Here is a 20711-nt window from a genome sequence, read left to right as displayed (position 1 = left end):
ACTAAGGATCAAAATTAACTTCTGGGGGAGTAACAGAGATCAATTCTTGCAGATGTTCGTTCCTCACATGAATGTTCTTTTTGGAAGAAACTTTTAAAAGTAAGCCATAATAATGATAAGTTAATCACTAGTTGTATTGATTAAACTCTTCATAAAAAAGAAATTGAAATCCTATTTTGAAGTTTGTTGATGATTGTGGAGTTGCCTGTTTCTCATCCATAGACTTCCAAACAAAGACTGGAGCTTCAAAATGTCTCTCTTCTCTTTATTTTTATTTTTTTAATTAAGATTCAGTAGTAGTGAAGAAAAGGCATTTTTTATTTTCCGTAAGCTAAACCTAACATTATGAGACTGTCCTCGAGATCATCCTTGAGATCATTTGCTTGGCTGTATTGGGAGGTATAGACTGGTACTGACACAACCAGCTCTTGCAGTGTGTGTTTGTAGGAGAATTCTAGCTACAAGCGTGCTTGGAGCGATCTGTCTTAAAATAATCTCGATAGTCTATACTTCCTATGAAGTTTAGAAGATAACTGACATGAAAGACTATCAGCATCGTAGTGTTGAAGAGTTTCTTCACTAAGGAATGGGGAGATCAGGAGGATGCTCCCCTCGTAGAGCTTTACTAACTTTGCAAGAGAATCTGACTGTTTTCCACTGTTCAGATTTATGTTGTGTGAAACAGTCAATTGATCTACTGAGAGCACTAAGCAAAATCAAGTTTATCACCATCTGAGTCCCTGTCTCAGCATCCTTCCAGGAGGAGTAAGTAAAGCACTTCAGCCTGCCTTGAAGGCAAGTACTATATTTGCACTGTTACAGAAGGAAATGAATTTCTGAATCCCAGCGTTGTTAACAGCTACCTACTTAATCTCAGTTGAATTTTATTGTTACTAAATCTGTAATAGAAATGGATATGTGTTCATGGATATACTACTCTAGTGCAGTCAAGCATGCATGTGGAGAGGGAGAAGGGGGGCTGGGATTCATTAGAGCATTCATGTTTCTGATGATCTTGACGGAGTATATTGGTGACAATCTTCTAGTATTCTGTAATATATTTTATTACCTGAAAATGAGTGTTAGACTTGAATGAAGAGTCAAGATAAAATGTTATTAGTACGGAGTTAACATTGTAGCAGCTCATGTCACTGGGCTTCAAGTTTGGCAAAACTTACATTTCCGGAAGACAGACATTGAAGCATCCAGGTACCTACTTGCCTGCCTTTACTTGTGTCCTGTCAGAGCTGGAAACAGCCAGGGGGAGCTACCTGCTGTTGGGTGCAAACACCCAGGGACATGCACAGCCTCAACAGTAGCTTGGAGAGCTGTAGAGCACTGTGTTATCTCCATATTCTTCCTGCAGAGAGCCTAGATGTGCCAGCGTTGCCTCTTGTAATCTGTGCCTGAATCTTTAGGGGTGCATAGACATCACGTGGGCTTAGGCAAGGGCTTAGATCTCTCTCCACAGTTGTTATTTAGGGCTGCATGGAGGCCTGCAGCTCTTGGAGCTGTAGCTCATTGCTGTTTCTCATTTACCCTGCCTTCTGTCTTCTGACCCAGCTTCTACAAAGTGATCCGGAGAGGTGGTTCTGCTACCTCCTCCCCCAGCTGACACTACGAGAGGTTGGGTGAGAGGAGATGGACCTCCTCTGAAGGAACACAGCCTTCCTGAGCCCACTCATGCTAATCGGACTCTTGTTCTACCCATGTCCCCAGAACGTTTATTTCCCTTCTTCTGTTTCCCTATTTGGGTGTTACCTGTTCCTCCTGTTGCTCATTGCAGAACCTATTCCTTTGTCTGGGCCCTTCACTTTTGTTGTGGATTCATTCTATCACCATTCTCCTGCTGTACTCTGTCCCTCAGGACACGCTCCTGGCAAGCATCCATCCACATAATTTACTTTATTCAAGAGTAAAAAAAAAAAAAAAAGTCTCTCCAGAAATGTTCTACTTAAATCAGGCTCATTTTTGATTAGTATTTGAGAGAAATAAAACAAACGCCACTGTCTTCAAGAGATGCCTCAAATCTTGAGGCAATTATAGGAGAAGGTGGAAACGCTTGGTTGGCCTTCACCATTAGAGCAGGGCTGGCTGCCTGCAGCATCCCCCGGTGGTGCAGAGGTTGGAGGTTTATGTGGTGACTTGTTGCAGACAACCGTGGTGTCAGATTATTATATTTACGGTAGTCGTTGCATGAGTTTAGTGCTGCACTCTGTGTTTCTACTGCTGGGATACACATATGCTGTCAGGTTAAGTTTTATGGAGCTGTTTTGTAACACTGTCCACAAAAAGCTAGCGTGACGATGATAGCTGTATTGCCAGCAGCCAGCAATTAAAAAACAGTTGTTTTCCTTTCTGTTCCAGGCCATTGATGAGCCTCCCTATCTCACAGTGGGCACTGATGTGAGCGCTAAGTATAGAGGAGCCTTCTGTGAAGCCAAGATCAAGACAGCAAAAAGACTTGTCAAAGTCAAGGTATGTGCTTTTCCTGCAAATACTTTTGGGAAAAGAAGTAATGTATGTTCCACGTAGTCCTTTTCTTGGAGATTGGCAGCACAGCCTTTACAATAACAATAAGTGTGTTTTTGTTATGGGGTTGGGAGGGATTCCCCCACACGTTTCCCCATGCAATTAGATACATTATGTTTCCTTCACTGCTTTGTCATCTGTCTGCCATCAGGATCTGTGGCCTTCAGTGCCATAGGCTGACTTTAACGTAGTTGCTGTAAAATGACAAATGTAGGTTTATGTATGGAACAATGTCTTTGGGAAATAGATAAAGCTTCTCAAAAGTAGATTTAATATCGTTTCTTTTACTTCAGGAGCTCAGGTCACTGCCATTTTGCAGAGGCAACTACATAATGCTTCAGGAATAAGATGAAGTCCTGCTGTCTTTCAGCAAAGACTTGGCATATTAAGTCCTACGGAATAGCAAGCAGGGAATCTCACCTAATCTTTACAGTTTCTAGTTAATGACTGACTGAATCAATATAAGCCACATGCAGTAGAAATAAAAATTGTGGGGAGGGAATGTAAGAGACGTTTTAACACCCATTGGGAATTTAAAGTTGTTTGTCTGGTTATTTGTTGTTTGTTCATTTAGGAATATTAAAAAATATTTTAGCTTGTTTTTATTTTGCAGTAAGTCCTTGCTGTAAAAAGTCCTTAGATTTCAGTTTGGATAGTGTTGCCCTAAAAGCTTCTAATTTGGGAGCAGGTACTACTTTTCTGCTCCACCTCTTAACCTTATACAGAGATATATCAGGGCAAGGATCAAAAGTACTTATAAAAAAGAAATTATATTGTTGCTCTGCAACACAGTTATACTGGCAGAGTATTTTTCTTATCTACTATAAAAATAAGTGAAAAACGTGTGCCCTGTGAGTGGAGGTAACATGTTATAGGAGAGTCTCCATTATAAATTGTCGTGCAGGGCTTGAACCTGCCCTCATGCTATGGCCAATTTTGCCTATACTATGTGTAAGGGCAGACTGCCTCCAAAAGCCCTGATGGGAAGGATATTGTCACTTATGTGATGATTAATGTTGACCGTGATGAGAAGATGCTAGTCTTAAATCTGACGTCTTTAAAAAGCCTTTAGAGCAAATGAGTGGTCTTCTCATTTCATTAGTCATAGCTATTAACAGCATGAGCTGGTTTATGTTTTACAGCACCATTGAATTTAAGCTATTAAGTACTGGTATTTAGGTGTGAAGTGTCAGTATTTAAGTACAGGAATTGTGTTGTGCACAGATTGGTGAAGTCCTAACTACTACCAGCACTTTAGAGGACTTTCAGCCCACCTTCTTATTCTTAGATGGCCACTTGCACTTTTGTGGTGTCCATTGAGAAATATTTTTGTATGGATTTACTCGCAGCTTGGTGACTGCAATGTTTTGCAGCAAGATCCTGAAGTGTAACTGAATTTTCAGTCTGAATTGCTTGTGGAGGCTGTGTCTAAAGTCTTGCAGGAGGTGGAAGAGAGAGAGGGAGCCTTCACTATCTGTTACTGCATAACTTAGGGCAGTTAAGCACCTGTACAGTTACTCCTTTGTAGAGTAATGTGTGTTGTGGTGTCATGGTTTGTGGTTTGGTGTGGGTTTTTTGTTGTTGTTGTTTTGTCTGTGAGTACAGTATCAATATCTCTTCATTCTGATTGTCCTGCACCAGTAGTGTATCATCCCTAAACTTAACAGTGACCCCTTAATTTTTTCCTCTTTCTGGAGGGTGCAAGCTTTCTCCAGTATTGGTCTAAGCAGAATTCTTACTATCAACTGTACTTTGGAATTTTGATAGTTTATCTGCTACATTTATTTTCCACTTGTTTAACAGACGTTTTCCTGGCCCCAACACACTATATATCTTAGTCTTCTTTGTATTGGGAGCTCCCTCTTAGTTGCCAAAAATTCAGTTAACTTCATAAGAGAAATTTTAGTTTGACCCTTTCATTTAAGTTTCAAAAATAGTTGCTCTGAGAAAGGAGGGTAGCAACATTTTTTTTTTCCTCGGTGTCAAGTTTTGTCATCTTTAGGAAAGTAAAATACACTTAATTACTTCACCTTTTACTTGCTTTCTTCATCTGTCAAATACTGCTTCCTGGAATATTTTGAGGTGTGCCTTCATAATGACTCTTCCATCAGCAACATAATTTAGTAACTTTTATTTAATGCAACTCAAGTGCAATGTGTGTAACACTTCATTATCAATAGATGCCATACTTCACACTTACATGGTAAAGAACTTTACATTAAACAGCGTATCTTCATTACACACATTGCCATGTAAAGGAGTAAAACTGAGAGTTGCCTGGACTCATGAAAAGTTTTGAGGACACTACAAATTTGACTAAAGAATGCAACTTCTGGTGTTACTGGTAGGCCACTCCCTCTTCATAGGATCAGTTAGAGCTTCTCTTAGTTATTTAAACCAGTTTATTTTGACAGTGTACTCTAAAACACAATTAGCACCATCATCCCCACCCACCAGTTTTATTTGGGTACCCTGCACAGAAATTTCAGAAGAAACTGTTTTCAGAGTCTGTCTTCATTAAATAGAAAGTAGCAGAGCATCTGCTACATAGAGCCTTACCAGGACCCTCATTTCAGGAAGGTGAAGAAAAGGGAAATTCCACCCGAATCTAAACAGTGTGATGACCTGCTGGTCAGATCTGATTTCTGCTAATACCCAGTAAATTTTTTTTTTTAACTTTTAAAAATATGTTTGGAAATCTCAGGAAGTGAAAACTGTTGGTATCAAAATCTCTTGAAAAAGAGGCACGTTCCCAATAAGCCTTTTAAAAAGAGAAAATGTGCAGGAGTACATAATAGTAATTTGATGTGTTCTTCTTTCTTTTGTAGTACACTGTGGCTGGCTCATGGTTTTGGATAGAGTTTCTTTATGCTGTGAAACACATTAAAGATAATTACAGAAAGTTAATTAAACCAGTTGCCTCTAAATCAGAATTGATACACTGGTTGTTTCGTCTGAGTGACCACAGGTGTCGGATTATTTTGCATCTAAACTTTGAACTTTTGATTTCTAGATAAATCCCCATCAGGCTGAAGTTCAGAAGGTTGGCCCTTGCTCTGTTAATCCCTGTCCAGAATCTTCTGTGTGGCTTTCAGTTTACAAAGTATGACTTGTGTCTGTCTGTCAGACAGGAAGTATTTACCATCCGTAGGTAGGATGATGCAGCTCTAAAAAGAACATACTTTCAGTAGGTATTGCTGTGGTTTTAACAGAAGATGGACGAGATAACTACTTCATGAAGTAACACCTTGAGGGTAGTAAAGCATTGTAGTGTGTTTATTTTTTAATCAGCCAGTCAAGGTAGGCTTTCCTCAGTCCTGGTCTTAGGTGCTATTCTCAACTGTTTGCTTCTGTCAAGGCTTACAAAACTCCTAAACTTAACTCTTGAGGATTCAAAGTAAGAGAAGTGGTGTTAGAAAACAGTATCTGTTCTGAAGCGAACTTCACCATCACTGTGTTCTGCACAGGAAACCTCAGCTATAGCGAGAACATAACTTTGGGCACCCTTGTGAACCAAGTTCTCCAACTTAATGTAGTATTACTGTTAGCTATTGTGAGTACTAAATAAAACATCATACACTTAAACAAGTGTGCTCTGGCGAGCTTTAGAACATCATTTGTGTGTGTTAATAAAATGTATATATATATATGTAATGCCAGAGTTTTCTCAGGGTTTCCCTGAATTTTAAAACCAGAGTGGGGATAAAAAAAAAAAACAAAAAAACTTCAGGTGCATCGATCCTTTGACTTAGTGTGTGATCAAGTTAGTTCAGAGTGAAATGAATGATCAATATCTGTATCAGATGCTGCAGGTAATATTAATCATAAATTTGAATTTCCAGTTTATATTTTCCTGACAGTGTGTGCTGGGTTAAAGACACAGCCAATGACTTGTGGAAATGCCTCGGAAATGCTTGCAGGCTTTACTTAAGTTTTGGAAGAATGAAAATTTAGCAATCCGGACATTTATTTCCAGTTACTAGCATCTCAATGGCTAGGCTGACGTTAACTGAAAAACTGGAGCATTCTGTTTGGGTTTTTCATTTTGTTCAGTTGACAGCCGTGCCCTGTATGTTTTCATACAGGTCTTTCAGCAGTATGTGAAGAAAATGCACTTCAACCAGCCGCAGTAGCAAAAAAATGCACCATGATATGGGTTTAGATACAGGTGCTAAAACTGTTTGGTTTCAGAGCATTGAAATGTAAATGTTTCTGCACAGTTATTTATGCTCATAAGTTCTGAAACTTCATCCTTTTTTTGCTGTGGTCCTAGAACAGTACAATTCAAATCATTAACAGATGTGCAAATATTGTTTTGAGCTGTTAAACATTGTTGGTAAACTATTGTTTGTCAGTTCCTTTGGTGGTAATAGGTCTTGTGAAAGGTAAAAACAGTTTTGGTAACTAAGAAATTGTTTCCTGTTGTTTCTAAAATATATGAATGAAAGTTTCAGCAAGTGGAATGATTGTGGTGACTGATTGTGTGATGAGAGTAAGGGAAGGGCTATTGACATTGCATGTGCTTATGCTGCTCAATTGTATCAAGTGATTGTCAGTTGATTTATATATTTTTTTAGGTAACTTTTAGACATGATTCTTCAACAGTGGAAGTGCAGGATGACCACATAAAGGGTCCCTTAAAGGTAATACATTTGTTTTATATTTTGTGAACACTTTGAAAAGCATTCTTCAGCATTTGAAGTAAATGTGCATGTGTAGTATGAGGTGAAAGAGGAAGGTTCATTTTATTACTTAGGCCAGATAGTTTTGTGAAGCATAAAAGGTAATGCTGCAAAGCTAACGTTGGTATATGCTTCCTTTTCATGTTAACTTTTTCCTCTGTAGTTAAAGGGGATACAGCATACTGGCTGATGCAAGCCTCTTTGTTCTTCTTGGCCTTAAAGCTAAGAAGTTTGGCTGGCTCTGATTTTTAGTTACTGTTGCTTTGGAAAACTCGGCTGGAGGATTTGATGGGCAAGCTCTTATACAAGAGAATGACATCACTCAGATTGGTTCTTGTTCCCCACCTGCTGGCAGGAAATAATCAGCTCAGTTAGTTGGCTTATTTTAGTGGAATGAAAAAAAAGAAGTTTTAAGGAGTACAAACAGATTCAAATGAAATTGAAAAGGTGTGGTATATTTAACGAAGCCTATAGAAATTAACTCTGTTTGCTGAATACAGAAGTGTAAACTTCATTGTCTGTTTTAGAACCTGTCTGGTGCTAAGTGGCTTTTACATTTTAGGTGGGAACTGTTGTGGAAGTGAAGAATCCAGATGGAACTTACCAGGAAGCAGTGATCAACAAATTAACAGATGCAAGTTGGTACACTGTAGGTAAGAGAAATAATTATGTATTTGAATAAAACTCGTGACTTAAATTAAGCCAGTAACCTGTATTTTTCTTGGACGTGTCTTAAACAAGGTGAGAGAAATTTTTTGAAGACCCTTACATAAGCATTCAAAGTTTGCATTTAAAAAAAAAAAATCAAAATTTCTTATTTTGGGTTTTTATAAGAAACTTCACCCACCACAAGGTGAAATTAGGATGTAAGATACAGACTTAGTGAGCTGCTGTATAATTGGGTACTGTTTAGGTATTTAATATGCTCTTATTAAATATTCTGAAGCAAAGTATGTTGTCACACACATTTGCACAATTCAAATTGCAATACATACTTTTCCCTACTTTTAGACTTTGCCCTGACAACCACTCCTGTGAAACCAGAGATACAGCTTTTTTTTGGTGTTTTTTTCGTTTTTTTTCCTATTCATTTTGCCTATCCTAGAATATGACATTTCAGGCTTTAGATGATGTATCCATGCGCCAACAAGCAAACCTTGGATCTATTTATTTATTTATTTTTCCATAGGTTTTAGAGAAATGGGTTTACCCTTTAATGCTATGTACCAGTAGATAAATCTTGGGGAGAACTGGTCAGTGGTAGAATGATAACATATATTCCGTCTGTGCACTGGTAATTTTAAAGCTATTGTAGGAAGTGACCTGTTTCTTGAAGTTGTTTATTCGTCTCCTGGATAGATAACCAGGACTTGGGAAGATGAAGACAAGGTCTTGAAACCTTAGCAAGATTTATTTGTAACAAGATACTAAGGGTTGTTACTGCGAAAGTGCTGTTGAACAGCTAGGGAAAAACTAACTTTCCCTAGCCTTAGTCCTTTTAGAAAGGAATAGAGCTGTGAGTTTAGATACAGTCTTCCAGGTAAGTGCTGCAGAAAATACTTGTTTTCCTGTTGGAGAAGTAGGCTATATAAGTAAAGGAGAGACCAGGCTAGGATGGGTTGAAACATGGGGTATAAAGACAGAAACTGACATCATAGTTAGTTCTGATAATTAGTATAGAGGTAGATCAGATGTGAGAACTTTAAAGAACAAAATGGTATAGCTGGTGTTAGATCTCTGTTGTACGTCCATGCTTATGCTTCTGAGAAAGCATGAGGTTAACGGTTCAGCAAAAAGAAAAAGATAGGAGTCAGTGCAGATTAAATTCTGAAAGTTGGTGTCATGTGTTTTTTTGTAAATCAAAGTACGACTGCCAATAATTCTGCGTCTGAGAAAGAGGAAGAAGAGATGTAAGTGTTGAGACTAAAAACCTTATTTTGTAGATAAAAGTAGACAAAAGCATGTTGACCTTGCAGAATCAGTAAAAGCATCACAGCTGCTGACTGTGTAATGCACTTTAAGAGAGAATTGACTCTAGCAGTGGATGATTAGAATAATCTTTGTCAGGAGGGTGACTGGAATGGGTTTGAAATTACCTTGCAGACCGTGATGACTTTGCAGGTCTGAGTGAAAGTCCTGCTTCAAGGGCTAGTTGGCATTTACCAAATTTCAGAATTAGCATGCTTCTTAGCCAGCAGATTTATCTAATGTAATTGCAGCGCTTGCTGAGAAGTATCAAATTATTTGCGCTATTAATGATTTTATGAATAAAGTTACTTTGTTTTGATTAAAACAAAACAAACTACACAAAACTTTGTGGAAGGACAGATCTGAAGTAGTAGCGTTCCTGAAGTTGTTAATGTATTACCATTTGTGCCACTGCAGCAGTAGTGTGTGAAATTTAGGATAACCGTTTTGTGTCTGCTTGAAGACTCTCTTAACACTAAATTATTTAGGTTGTCTAAATAGAAATTGTACGTGAGTTCACTTGTAAGTTTTTTTCGTGCTATTTCTCTCTTACAAAAGGAAGATGGGAATTAATTTAAAACAAACAAAAAACCAACAAGCTACCAGTAACCAGTATAGCCTTTAGCATGGGCAAAGTTATCTGTGTACACGGTGTGCATAATTTATTTGCCTGTCCTGTAAAAATTTGTCAAGAAGCACAAGGTATACTAATCCTGGTAACTTGATACTATTCCATTATTCAAACGTGTCTTCAGAAAGTTTGCGATACTCTTAACACTTAAACTCATTGTTTACTGTGAGGAAAAAAAATGTAATATCGCTTTACTAAAAATGTGGAATTGTACACGTGCAGTAGTCTCGCCTCCTTTCGCACTCTTTTTGTCATTACCTTGCTGCTTTTTTCTTGCAGTTTCAGGTTTGGTGTTTTACAATGCAATACACATTTGTATGTCTGCTCAGTAGACTGCTTTGAGAATGCCCCCATTAGATTTGAACGTCATATGCATTAAAGCCATCGGTGCTATACTGTCTGCACAAGTCTTTCAGGCGGATGAAGCTTTTTGGTTGAATGTATTTGTGTTATGGAAAAAGATTAAGGATCCCTCTGGCAGGGAAGAGGCCACAAGCAGATTACCACTCGGGATATATAACCTGGCTACCTACCTAGTTCTGAATAGTAGTCAGCTTATCCCTTGAAGAGGATAGACTTCTTTTAAGCTCTCATTATGTAAGGAGACTCAGTTACGTTAATTAACACAAACTGAATTAGGAACCTGTTGCCTTCTACTTCCCTTAACAAAGGGAGGGCTCAATTATATGTTGACCATTTGAGATGCAGCTCAGAAAATCTGTGTATTCTGTTGTGCAGTTCTTGCCCTTAATACTTCTTCAACAAATACTGAAGTTTCAGATGTGCATCTATAGTTGTTATTTTATCACTATACTGTACTCAACAATTACTGCAGTGTAAAAACAAAGAATGGTAGTCATAAGGGGTAGTTTTTCTTTGTTCATCAATAGTACTGCATTATATAAGGGTGAAAAAAGATCTCAGAACTAGTTAAGAGTTTCTTTTATATCAAATAAATAATGGTTGGGAGTTTTGCGTGTGTGTATATATATGTATTTAATAGATGTTAAAACTAGAGTATGGCACCCACTATTTGATAGTCAGACATGGCTGAAAACTAAGTTCTGATCTTGCCAGGCATCTTTTGCTGGTTGACAGCCATTCTCTGAACACTGTTATTTTGGCTCTTGTTTGTCAGAGTGTTTATGTATTTTTAGTTTTCTACCACATGATTGAATTTTAATGAGATTACTGCTGAGCCTGATTCAGACACTGTTGACAGAAGAGAAAGTTTGAATGAAGGTGAAGGAGACATGTTAAGAACTTGCTGAAACTTTAACATTTAATTTAATCTTTTTAATCTAATCTTGGGGTTGTTTTCCTGCCCCCAAAAGTCTTCAAGGTCACTGCAGTGCGGGGACAAGAATATAATTGTCATCACCGTTGGGGGCCGGAGAGGAAGTCAGTTCTTGTCTCACTGAACAGTGCAAGCATTACCTGAGTTAAAACTTGTCACCAAGTTTTCATCCGTTAAGTACCTGTAGTAAACTTGATAAAAGTTTACTTTTTATATGACCAGTTTATCGACTTCTAAAGATACCACCTTGAATGTGTGCGATGTATTTCTGGATTTAAATGGAAGAAGTACGTAGCTGAAGCCAATTGTACAAACTTCTTTCCAGTTGACCTTGCTCAGTTGCTAGAGATAATAAAGCCTGGTGACAGCAGAAGTAGCATGGAGCCAAGAAGCCAGGAGCTCCACAGTTCTTACAACACCTGATTTTGATGATTGTTCTTTGACCAGTTTGTTGTCATCCTCATTAGGCTGTTATCGCTGCTGTTTTACAGGTTAGCTGAATGAGGTCAGCAGGGAGAAATGCTGAACTTTCAAATAACATTGAACTGTAAATTTTTTTTCTCCATATGTCAGTCTGTGTTTCTCAGCAGTAAGTGTAGCTTCCAGTTGAGGATTGTAGGAATTCTGGTTTTGAAATAACGTTCTGTAAAAATTGAAAATGCTAAGAGTTGTTTTTCATTTCTAGCTTGTATTGATTTTTATTTTTGTGTGCTGGTCTATAAATTGTATGTGCTTAACTACTGATTAGTTAAGATTCCATTTAACAAGTACAAGCATGGAGTAACTACAGTGAGCCAGCAGCTTAAATATTTGGCCAGTCTGTGCAAATGCTTTACTGGATATGTAGTAGTATCCAGGTACAGCTTTGTAAGGCCTGGCTACAGGAAGATCTTATCTCATTCTTTCTGACACTTAAAGTAATTGATTACTAATATCCTGATTTTTTTTTAAAAAAAAAAATAAAGATCAAATCTTTTTTCCCCCTTGCCTCGCTTCTTACATGGTGACAGTATTTGATGATGGTGATGAGAAGACTCTTAGGCGTTCTTCGCTGTGCTTAAAAGGAGAGCGACATTTTGCTGAAAGTGAGGTAATTGAAGAATTTTAATACAATTTCTAATTTGGAAAAATTTAAAGTGATATATTTTTAGTAATTCAGTCTTCAGTATGTTGTGTACATCCATGCTACTAAAAATGGTGATTATGTAAAATATAGCCTACAGGGTATGGCTTTCTTTTTAAACCAAGTTATATAGTTGAATTTCACCAAACTGTGTAAGTTAACAAAGAAAATCAACGTTTCACATCTATCACTTTTATATTATTAATGGTCCGTGGATTGGGGATTACATAAAAGGCAGCAATCACATAACTACTTTGCTTTACAAATTTAAAAATATCTGTAAGTATTCATTGCAAAAAATCACAAATGGTACATAGTAAATGTACATCTTTAGATATTTTTAAGTTCTTACGGATTTTTAAGTGATTGTAACTTCATGATAGCCAATAAACTTGAAAGGTCCGTGGTTTTTTCTTAGGTAAATCGTAAGTTGCTGTTACCTGTTGATTTGAAGGCGTTTATCAGTATTTTAAAGCTGTTTCATGTCTTAAGGGAGGTCTGTGTCTTAAGTATGCAGATATTTGTAGCAAATTTTAAATAGTTCAAACTTCGGAATAAGGCCTTTTCATCTTTATTATGTAACACAATCTGGACTGATGGGCGGATTTATGTAAACATGCTAGCTTATTGGAAAGCTACTGCAGTAAGGTGTTTTTTTTTCTGTGTAAGTATTCTTTGTTATTGTAGTCAGCTTAGCTTCTTGCCTACTTTCTGCATTCTTGTAAAGGTTCAGATACCTTCTAGAATGGTAAATCAGGATTAGGCAAATCTAAAGAGTGCCTGAGTGGAAGCCTGAATCTGGATTCAGATATAAATACCAGAATTTTAAAGATTGCATTGTTTCTCCCATTAATTCCTTGTTACTAATGATCAGCATGCCTGAAAATCAGGCTGCTTCAGTTACAAAAATACTATTTTAATGTGGATTCAGGAGTTTTACTTTATAGTAAGTGGGTTGAAAATTTCAGTGTGTGTATATGTATGTGTGTATAGATAGATAGATCTGCAACCCAGCTGGCAGAACAAGAGTCAGTTCAGATTATTTCGTCAGTTTGAAAGAAACCTTATGTTCAGGTGACTCCTGTTACTTTCATTTTATGATCATTCTTATCATAGTTTTTGATGTCTTGATAAAAGTTGCTGATAAGCAATTCATTGTCACCAACTCTCAATGAAGGGCATGTTGTGTGTTTCTAATAATTACCTCATGATTGTAAAGCTACTTAGCAGGGAAAATTGCAGCTCCAACTTCTCTTGCAATTAGACTGATGTCACGCGATTATCTTGTTGTGATACTGCTTTAGCTTGATCTCTGATTTCACATTGTTTACAGGATCTGTTAGGGTGTCTGCCATGCTCACAAGTAATTTACTTCAAGATTTAAAAAGCCAATTTTATTATATCTATTGAGTTCAGGTCTGCCTGGTGCGGAAGATGCTTGAGATTCTAGTAGATGTTTCACATTTAAAAATTCACACAAAACTCAGAAGTGTAATTGAGAGGAACGTGTTTATTTTGGAGGACTTTATGCCACCTTTCAAAGAATGAAAAGAGGTGCTTATGGTACCGAAAAAAATCTGTGTACCAGCAGCCTTCAAATTTGGAATGACTCTTTTAAACAGGTAACAGCAGCCTTGAAGAAGATACTGGAGGTCTGTGAGGTCCTTCTGTTGATGTTCTAGTAGCCTTGCTGACACACACAATGCGTTGTTACAGCAGAAACATCACTGTTTTTAAAAGTACTTTTGTAATGAGACAGTCTCTGTATTGACAAAAATTACTTTAACCAAGTTGTCCGAACTTATGTTTTGGACAATAACTTTGCAATTTTTTTTAGTGTGTATAAACATGTATTTTTTTCATTTCAACAGACATTAGATCAGCTTCCACTCACAAATCCTGAACACTTTGGGACTCCTGTTATAGGAAAGAAAACAAACAGGGGAAGGAGATCCAATCACATGTAAGTTTAATGTCTTTGTCTGTGCTCTTACCCAATTCTGAAGTTCCCAGTATTTATTATTTTTATTATTAGTCATATATTCAAAAAAGAGCAAGCTATATGAAAAGTGTTGTTCAGCACTCAGACTGAAAGTCAGTTTTCCCTGTATTAGTGCATGCAAGAATTGCAAGTCTTCATGGGATCAGTATTTGAAATAGTGGCAGGTATTGACAAGTGAGTGGAGACAATCTCTTGGACTTAAACTAAAGCCATTGCAACACAGTTTTTTTTTCTAGCTGATGTGAGGTCTTTGTAGAAGGCACTGGAATCCTCCTGGTATCTTTTGGTTTCTCATTGTAAGGTCTTTGAAGGGCTTTTAGAAATAGATGAACAATGTTATGGTTTGGAGCAAAGCTTACAGATAGAAAAAATAAAACAACAACAACAAAGAAACAAGATCAAGAGTAATGATTTGATTTCCTGGGTTCCAGAGTTCTTGGTGGTTGTGATCTTGAAGAATCATTATGAAATGCTCAATTGACTCTGCTCTTGCTCTTGTTTTTAAAGTTTTGAGGTAGTAGTGACAGGGATAAAAAGGGAGTTGTCATGCTTGGATTATCCTTCATTGCTTTGTCTTTTTGATCATAAATATTGCTCTGTATTTGTACAGGTGATACAAACTTACTTGAATATTGATTTACTGTTCTGCTGTACTGAAGGAGAAAGATTGAATAAGCTGGCACGTATCACAGCAGACATGATTGCAGCTTCCTTGGTGTCTCTGAGTTGTTGTCTTCTCTGTTTACCTAACTACACAGGATGTTGTTATGGCAGAAACAGGATGCTTATTTTTATCTTATGGTTCATACTGACCAAACTGGGTAAAAAGACAAATTGTACAAGATGCTGGTGAACTGAGCTAGGTTGTAGACTCTCTAAGGTAGTCCTGGCTTTTTCTTGTCTTCAGCTTTGTTCTCTTCCCACAAGAGATTCTCAAACCCCAAGAAGCAGCCTTGAAAGACTTTTTTATACTGTGTTTTAAAAGAAATAAATACTTTTAAAAAAGGATGTTTGGGGGAAAAAATCCTTTTATTTATGAGCGCTGCAGATGATGTAAAATTGAGGTGGGTAAAATAAAACAGTAATTCAGTTTAGGCTATAAAACAGCTGTCATCCATTACGCAAATGCTAACTGTGAGTCTTCTGTTAATATTGAGCTTTTTGCACAAAAGTAGTTATATGAAAAATGGAAGATAGCTTTTAAAATTCTGCATTATATGCTTATTGAACATGCTGTGTATTTTCTGAGAATTAACCTTCAAAGTGAGTAGTCTAAAGAAATAGTCAAATAATAATAACAGAAGAGAAGAATACACATAATGTGTTTATATATAGCCAGGGGTGCTGAATATTTTTAATTGGTTGCATGAAATTTTAGTTGGAGTAGTCTTCTACATTTTGAGTCCACATATGGTGAAAATCAGGTGTGACTTTCTACTGGAACAGCCAAAAAATGAGCTGGAACCTTCTTGGAATCAAAATATGTTTGTGCCTTGGCCCATCTACTTTTTTCAATGTGAAATTGAAGCACTCATTGAAATGTATCACTGCAGATCTTTGAACACACCCACCCACTCAGACCGTTTCAGGATAAATAAACAACTTTTTTTCTTCTTGCTATTTATCTTTGTAGCTGATGTTTCTTCACAGATCTGTCCTCTCTCAGAATAACTTTGTCTTCTGTATGACAGATGACAGCAGGTTTATAGACTATGGCTGTTAAAGTACAAAGAGACATTAAAGGGGGGGGGGGGGGGATCATTTCCACTTAATGATGGTCCAAAACTACAGTTACCACAGTATTTTTGTCCTAGTGAAACACTGTTCAGAATTAGTTTTGAATGTCCAGACAGTGGTTTTCTGAGGTTGTAATATTTTGGTATTATGAATACTTTTATAGTTAAAAATAAAATTTTATGTCCCTATAAATATTTTTGTTCACGTTTATCTTAAAATACCATTCAATTCAAGTCACTATCATTTATGCTTCTTAGATAGTTAGCTCTGGTTCACCTCTAATTATAGTAGATAAGATTTGAGCAGTTGAGTTTTAAGTCTTTTTCTGTCATTTAGTCCTGAAGAAGAATCTTCATCCTCTTCCAGCGATGAAGATGAAGATGATAGGAAGCAAAGCGATGAGTTACTAGGAAAAGTTGTGTGTGTGGACTGCTTCAGTGTGGATAAAAAGAAAGCTCTGTGGTTTCCAGCCTTGGTAAGACTTTCATCTTTATTTTTAATTTTGCAAAGAATTTAATGCATTTGCTAGGCATTAAATAAAGGTGTTGTTTTTCCTCTTCAGTGGGTTCATCTATAATGTTAGTATGTTTCTTAAAATTTGAATGTCATAGTAGTCAAAGGAAATGCTGTGCATGTGAATGCATTTATTTACGTAGTCATTGATAAATGGCTTTACTTCTTCCAAACAGCCAGAACTAGCTGGCCTACTTCCAGCTCGACAGTGTGTTGAGTAGTACCACTGAAATAATATTTGAGTGTTTTTTTTTTACCTATGCCATCGTATATAGTTTTTCTGAATTGCCTGGTTTTATCAAGGGAGAAAGTATGAGAACAAAAAAGATGGAAAGTTTAGTAATTAGGTAGACATTATTTTTCTAGTTCCAGTGTAAACCTATTTGATTAAAAACATTTGATTTTATTCTTTTTTTTTTGCTTTAGGTAGGTAATAGAGAATTGCCAATGAATTCCTTTAAAATAGTGCCAGAGTCTTTTAGTACAAATCTTAAATGTTTTTATTTATTTTAAAGACACTTACTACAGGTTTATTTGTTAAAAAGTAAACAAAAAAAAATCACTGTTAGTCTAAGGATTATATGTAGACTGACTTATACATTTAGAAATTAATGTATTTCCATATGCGGTACCTCCAGTACTAGGCTTTTTCATTTATATATTATTAATTTCAAATACTTGAATAACTTCTCCCTGGCAATGAGAACTTCACTGCTGAAAATGTTTTATCTAATTTTGGGAAGACTTGTGCTCAGACTTTGAAATGCTGCTGCTGTAGCATTTAACTCTTTGTAGTGTGTGCAGTATCTCTCAGCTGTAACTTTCTACTCATCACCTCCTGTGTCTCGTAATGCAGTCCAGAAGCTTTTCAGCAGGATTCCCTTTGGAAAGTTGGTGGGAGAGAATGAGTCATTAAAGCTCCTTTTACAGCAAGGGAGAGGGCAGTATATGTGGCAAGGAGGTGCCACGTTAATGAAAGGGAGCTTTAACAGAAATTTGCAGTAATAGACAAGAAAATCGAGCTGTTTCTTTCCTGAAGGCTGTCGTCCAAATTGGTGCAATATCCCCTCCTTCCTGGTTGGTACCGAACGCAGCTGTACTTTGAGCAGTGGTCAGTTATGCTGACGTGTTTTGTGTCACGCTGTTGGCTTGGTCCTTCTGGTCATGCACGTAACTGAGAGCAGTTTCCATGGTAGGCCCTGTTAGCCATTCTAAATGCATGGAGTAGAGCTACTAATCAGGATAGCTGGGGGTCAGACCTTAGAGATTAACTGAACTGTTGCTTATTCTCCCAAGGAGTACTTAAAGATACACCCTGTTCCTTCTTTAGCTGTCATTTGGAGAATGGAATAGCTTGTTCTCTGTGGAGTTTCCTGGAATGAATGAGAAGTAGTAGGAGGAGGAAGTTTGAGGATGGAGCTTGTTAACTCTGAAATAGCTTATCCTAGATTAACTGTTACTTTAGTAATCAGGTTTATAGCGCTGCAAATAAACATCGTACTGTATGTAACCTGAAAGGTTACGCCAGGGAATAGATCTATGCCCCAAACACCTTCCTCCCCCCCTTCTAGCTGTGCCTCTCCATTCTTTTGCCTTATAAGTGATTACCTGCACTTTATCAACAAAGTAATTGTATTTTGTTACCGACTGGTTTTGCTTAAATGTTATGGTGTGGCTAACTGTGCTTCTGTGAACTATGGGAATAATGAAATGAAAATGCAGGCTTAATGTTCTGAAGAATATGTATCCACAAAATATTTCACTGTTATTGATACTGTGGACAGAGATGGTTTATGTTACAACACATGGATGTTGTACAAGCCGCACAAATGTGGAAAGTTCGGGAATTAGTCTAAACCTTTTACAGTGAAGAACAGTCAAGATTAGTAGTAGGAACTGATTACTTTGGATATCAGTCCTATAGCCAGATACATTTATAAATTACAATCTAAAACCATAGAGGTTTAAATTTGGTTTATATATTTTCTAAATCTTTGGTGGCTACGTTGGTTTAATCCTGCATGTATTTTTTGGTTATGTGGGTGGTTTCTTTTGTGTGGTGTTTTTTGGCAGCAACAGCTAATTGTAATTTTAAAAAGGCCTGGTATTTGCTCCTCATGTGAGATAGTGTGATTTGGTAAGCTTTATAGTTTTGCTGGGTTTTAATATATACCTGAAGGCTTCTGGAAGGTGCAGTGAGGAAATCTTCTTTGCAGCATTTTCAGAAAATTGAGCTTACATAGGATCATCTCTGTCATCCTCCTGTGAATGCAGTGGATTTTGTTTTGCAAGGAAATTAAGAAAACTTGATTCAGGCAAAATAGAGATGATGTTGCTTGATGTATGGTACTAGGTGAGATAGTGTTAAGTGGCTTTTCAACTTGTGAAAGAATTTCTGACTGCTAAAACTTCAATGCTGTTTAGGCTGTGCTGTATGATTAACAACTGTTTCCAGATCAATTGGAGCTTTTGACTCTAACATGTAAAACACCGTGGCTGGTGACCTATGTAAGAAGGAAGATGACAATCTATCACGTAGCATCTTTCATGTGTTTGATGGAAAAAATAAGACTGGAAGCAATTGGTACAAGAGAGGAGGCATTTACCAGGACTAAATTAGGGCTCTGGTAATTTGCTGCTCCTTAGGGTTTCATAGCAGCTGGAATTTTCTTAACTTTTAGGGAACTATAAAAGTTTTAAGAGATGGAAAGGACTGCTTTTCTGTTCTCAAAGTTTGAAATTTCAATAAGTAATGTATATTATTAAATTCCTGAAGTTTTTAAATTAGTGACTTTTATACTAGTTTAGCACATTTCAAATAGCTTATAAAACTGCAACAAGTAATTAATATGTTGTCTCAGTGCTAGACTTGATTAATCTACTCTTTGATTTAAACAGCCTATCATAATGTATGTACTTGAAACACTTTTCTAGGTAGGTAACTTATGAATTCTCCTCTTACAAAGTTGCATTTCGTAAATCCTGCAAGGTTTGTGGTGTCCTCCCCCCTTCCCCAAACTGTGGGTTGTGATATCCTTGCAATTTCGGAAATTTTTCAGAAGAGGTCTCTAACTCAGGTGGCAGCATTTGGTGAAACTCCGGTCCGTCTAGGATGAGTAGTAGAGTCAGCCTTGGTGACATGGCAGGTACTTCGTGTTTGTGAGGAGGTTGTTTTTTCATGTCTCTGGCAGCAGCAGCCAGTTCCCTTCAGGAAGCAAGCATGGACATCTACATTCAGTAATTTCAGGAGGCTATCACTTCTGTGTTATGAGGGGTCACAATTGCTCTCATCTCGGTGTTGCTGAAGAGAAATGAGCCCAAAATATTTTTGAGAAGCATTGGTAAATACTGTTGCTCTCCTGTTACTCCTTTTTCTCTCTAAACTGTGTTTGTAATATCTTTGCAGGTGGTTTGTCCAGATTGTAGTGATGATATTGCAGTGAAAAAAGACAATATTCTCGTTCGCTCTTTCAAGGATGGCAAATTGTGAGTAGGAATGTAGAGGTTGATTAAATAAAATGCCTCCCAGTTGAGGGAAACATAGTATGAGATATGCTGGGTAAAGTATTAATAACATCAGTTCAAAAAGTTTCTGTGAAGATTTTTCTAAAGTTTAGAAAACTGTCAATGGCCTACATGGTGACAGAATTAGCCTTGCATCCCGTTGTTAACAACAAAGTACATAAATCTATATTAGTTTTAATTTCATTGTTACAACTGTGGCAAACAAAGCAGTATTTCGTGACTTTGAGAACAGCTTGAGCCTATTTTTCCTGCTCTGGTTGGAACAGGGCACTGCTTTTCAGAGATGTGGCCATGGGTTTATCCAGCCATGGAAAGATGTCTGTTTGTGGTATGTATGTGTGTGTGCACAGAATTACTTTTTTGAGGTAGAAAGGTATATGTTTGTCTCAGTATAGACTACAGCTGCATATTATCATGTTTTTGGAAAAGAGATGTGATATTCAAATGAAGAAATAAGACAGGGAAACCTAGAAAACCAAATTGTATGGGACATACAATAGAATAGGAAGCTTTATATTCTTAAACTCATATTGGTCAGGGAGGAAGCTTGATATATGTCAATTCTTTTTTCTGGGTTTTAGTTCATGTTTAAAAAGCTCCAGCTATTTATTCTCCTTGGCTTGGTTTAACAGAATGCTTTTGCAGAAAAGATACTGAAATATTTAACAGTTTCACTGTAGTTTAGTTACTAAGTCTAGGCT

At 37.1% G+C, this 20711-nt stretch overlaps 1 protein-coding gene across 3 annotated transcripts in view; it reads left to right on the top strand.

The window, feature by feature from the left end:
• Window positions 1-20711, top strand: part of ARID4B (AT-rich interaction domain 4B) — an 87532-nt gene that overhangs the window by 27385 nt on the left and 39436 nt on the right. For 2 of the 3 annotated variants that reach the window (XM_083830072.1, XM_083830073.1), the window contains exons 3-9: window positions 2368-2478; window positions 7110-7175; window positions 7777-7867; window positions 12121-12200; window positions 14105-14196; window positions 16309-16447; window positions 19892-19971. In XM_083830072.1, the coding sequence (XP_083686198.1) occupies window positions 2368-2478; window positions 7110-7175; window positions 7777-7867; window positions 12121-12200; window positions 14105-14196; window positions 16309-16447; window positions 19892-19971 (659 nt within the window). The remainder of the gene's footprint in view (window positions 1-2367; window positions 2479-7109; window positions 7176-7776; window positions 7868-12120; window positions 12201-14104; window positions 14197-16308; window positions 16448-19891; window positions 19972-20711) is intronic. The other variant, XM_083830071.1, reaches the window with a different exon arrangement.

Source organism: Anser anser (assembly GCF_964211835.1).
Source record: "Anser anser genome assembly, chromosome: 3".
Lineage (NCBI taxonomy): Eukaryota > Metazoa > Chordata > Aves > Anseriformes > Anatidae > Anser > Anser anser.
Note: the sequence above shows the minus strand (reverse complement) of the source record. Positions and strands in the feature narration are given on the sequence as shown.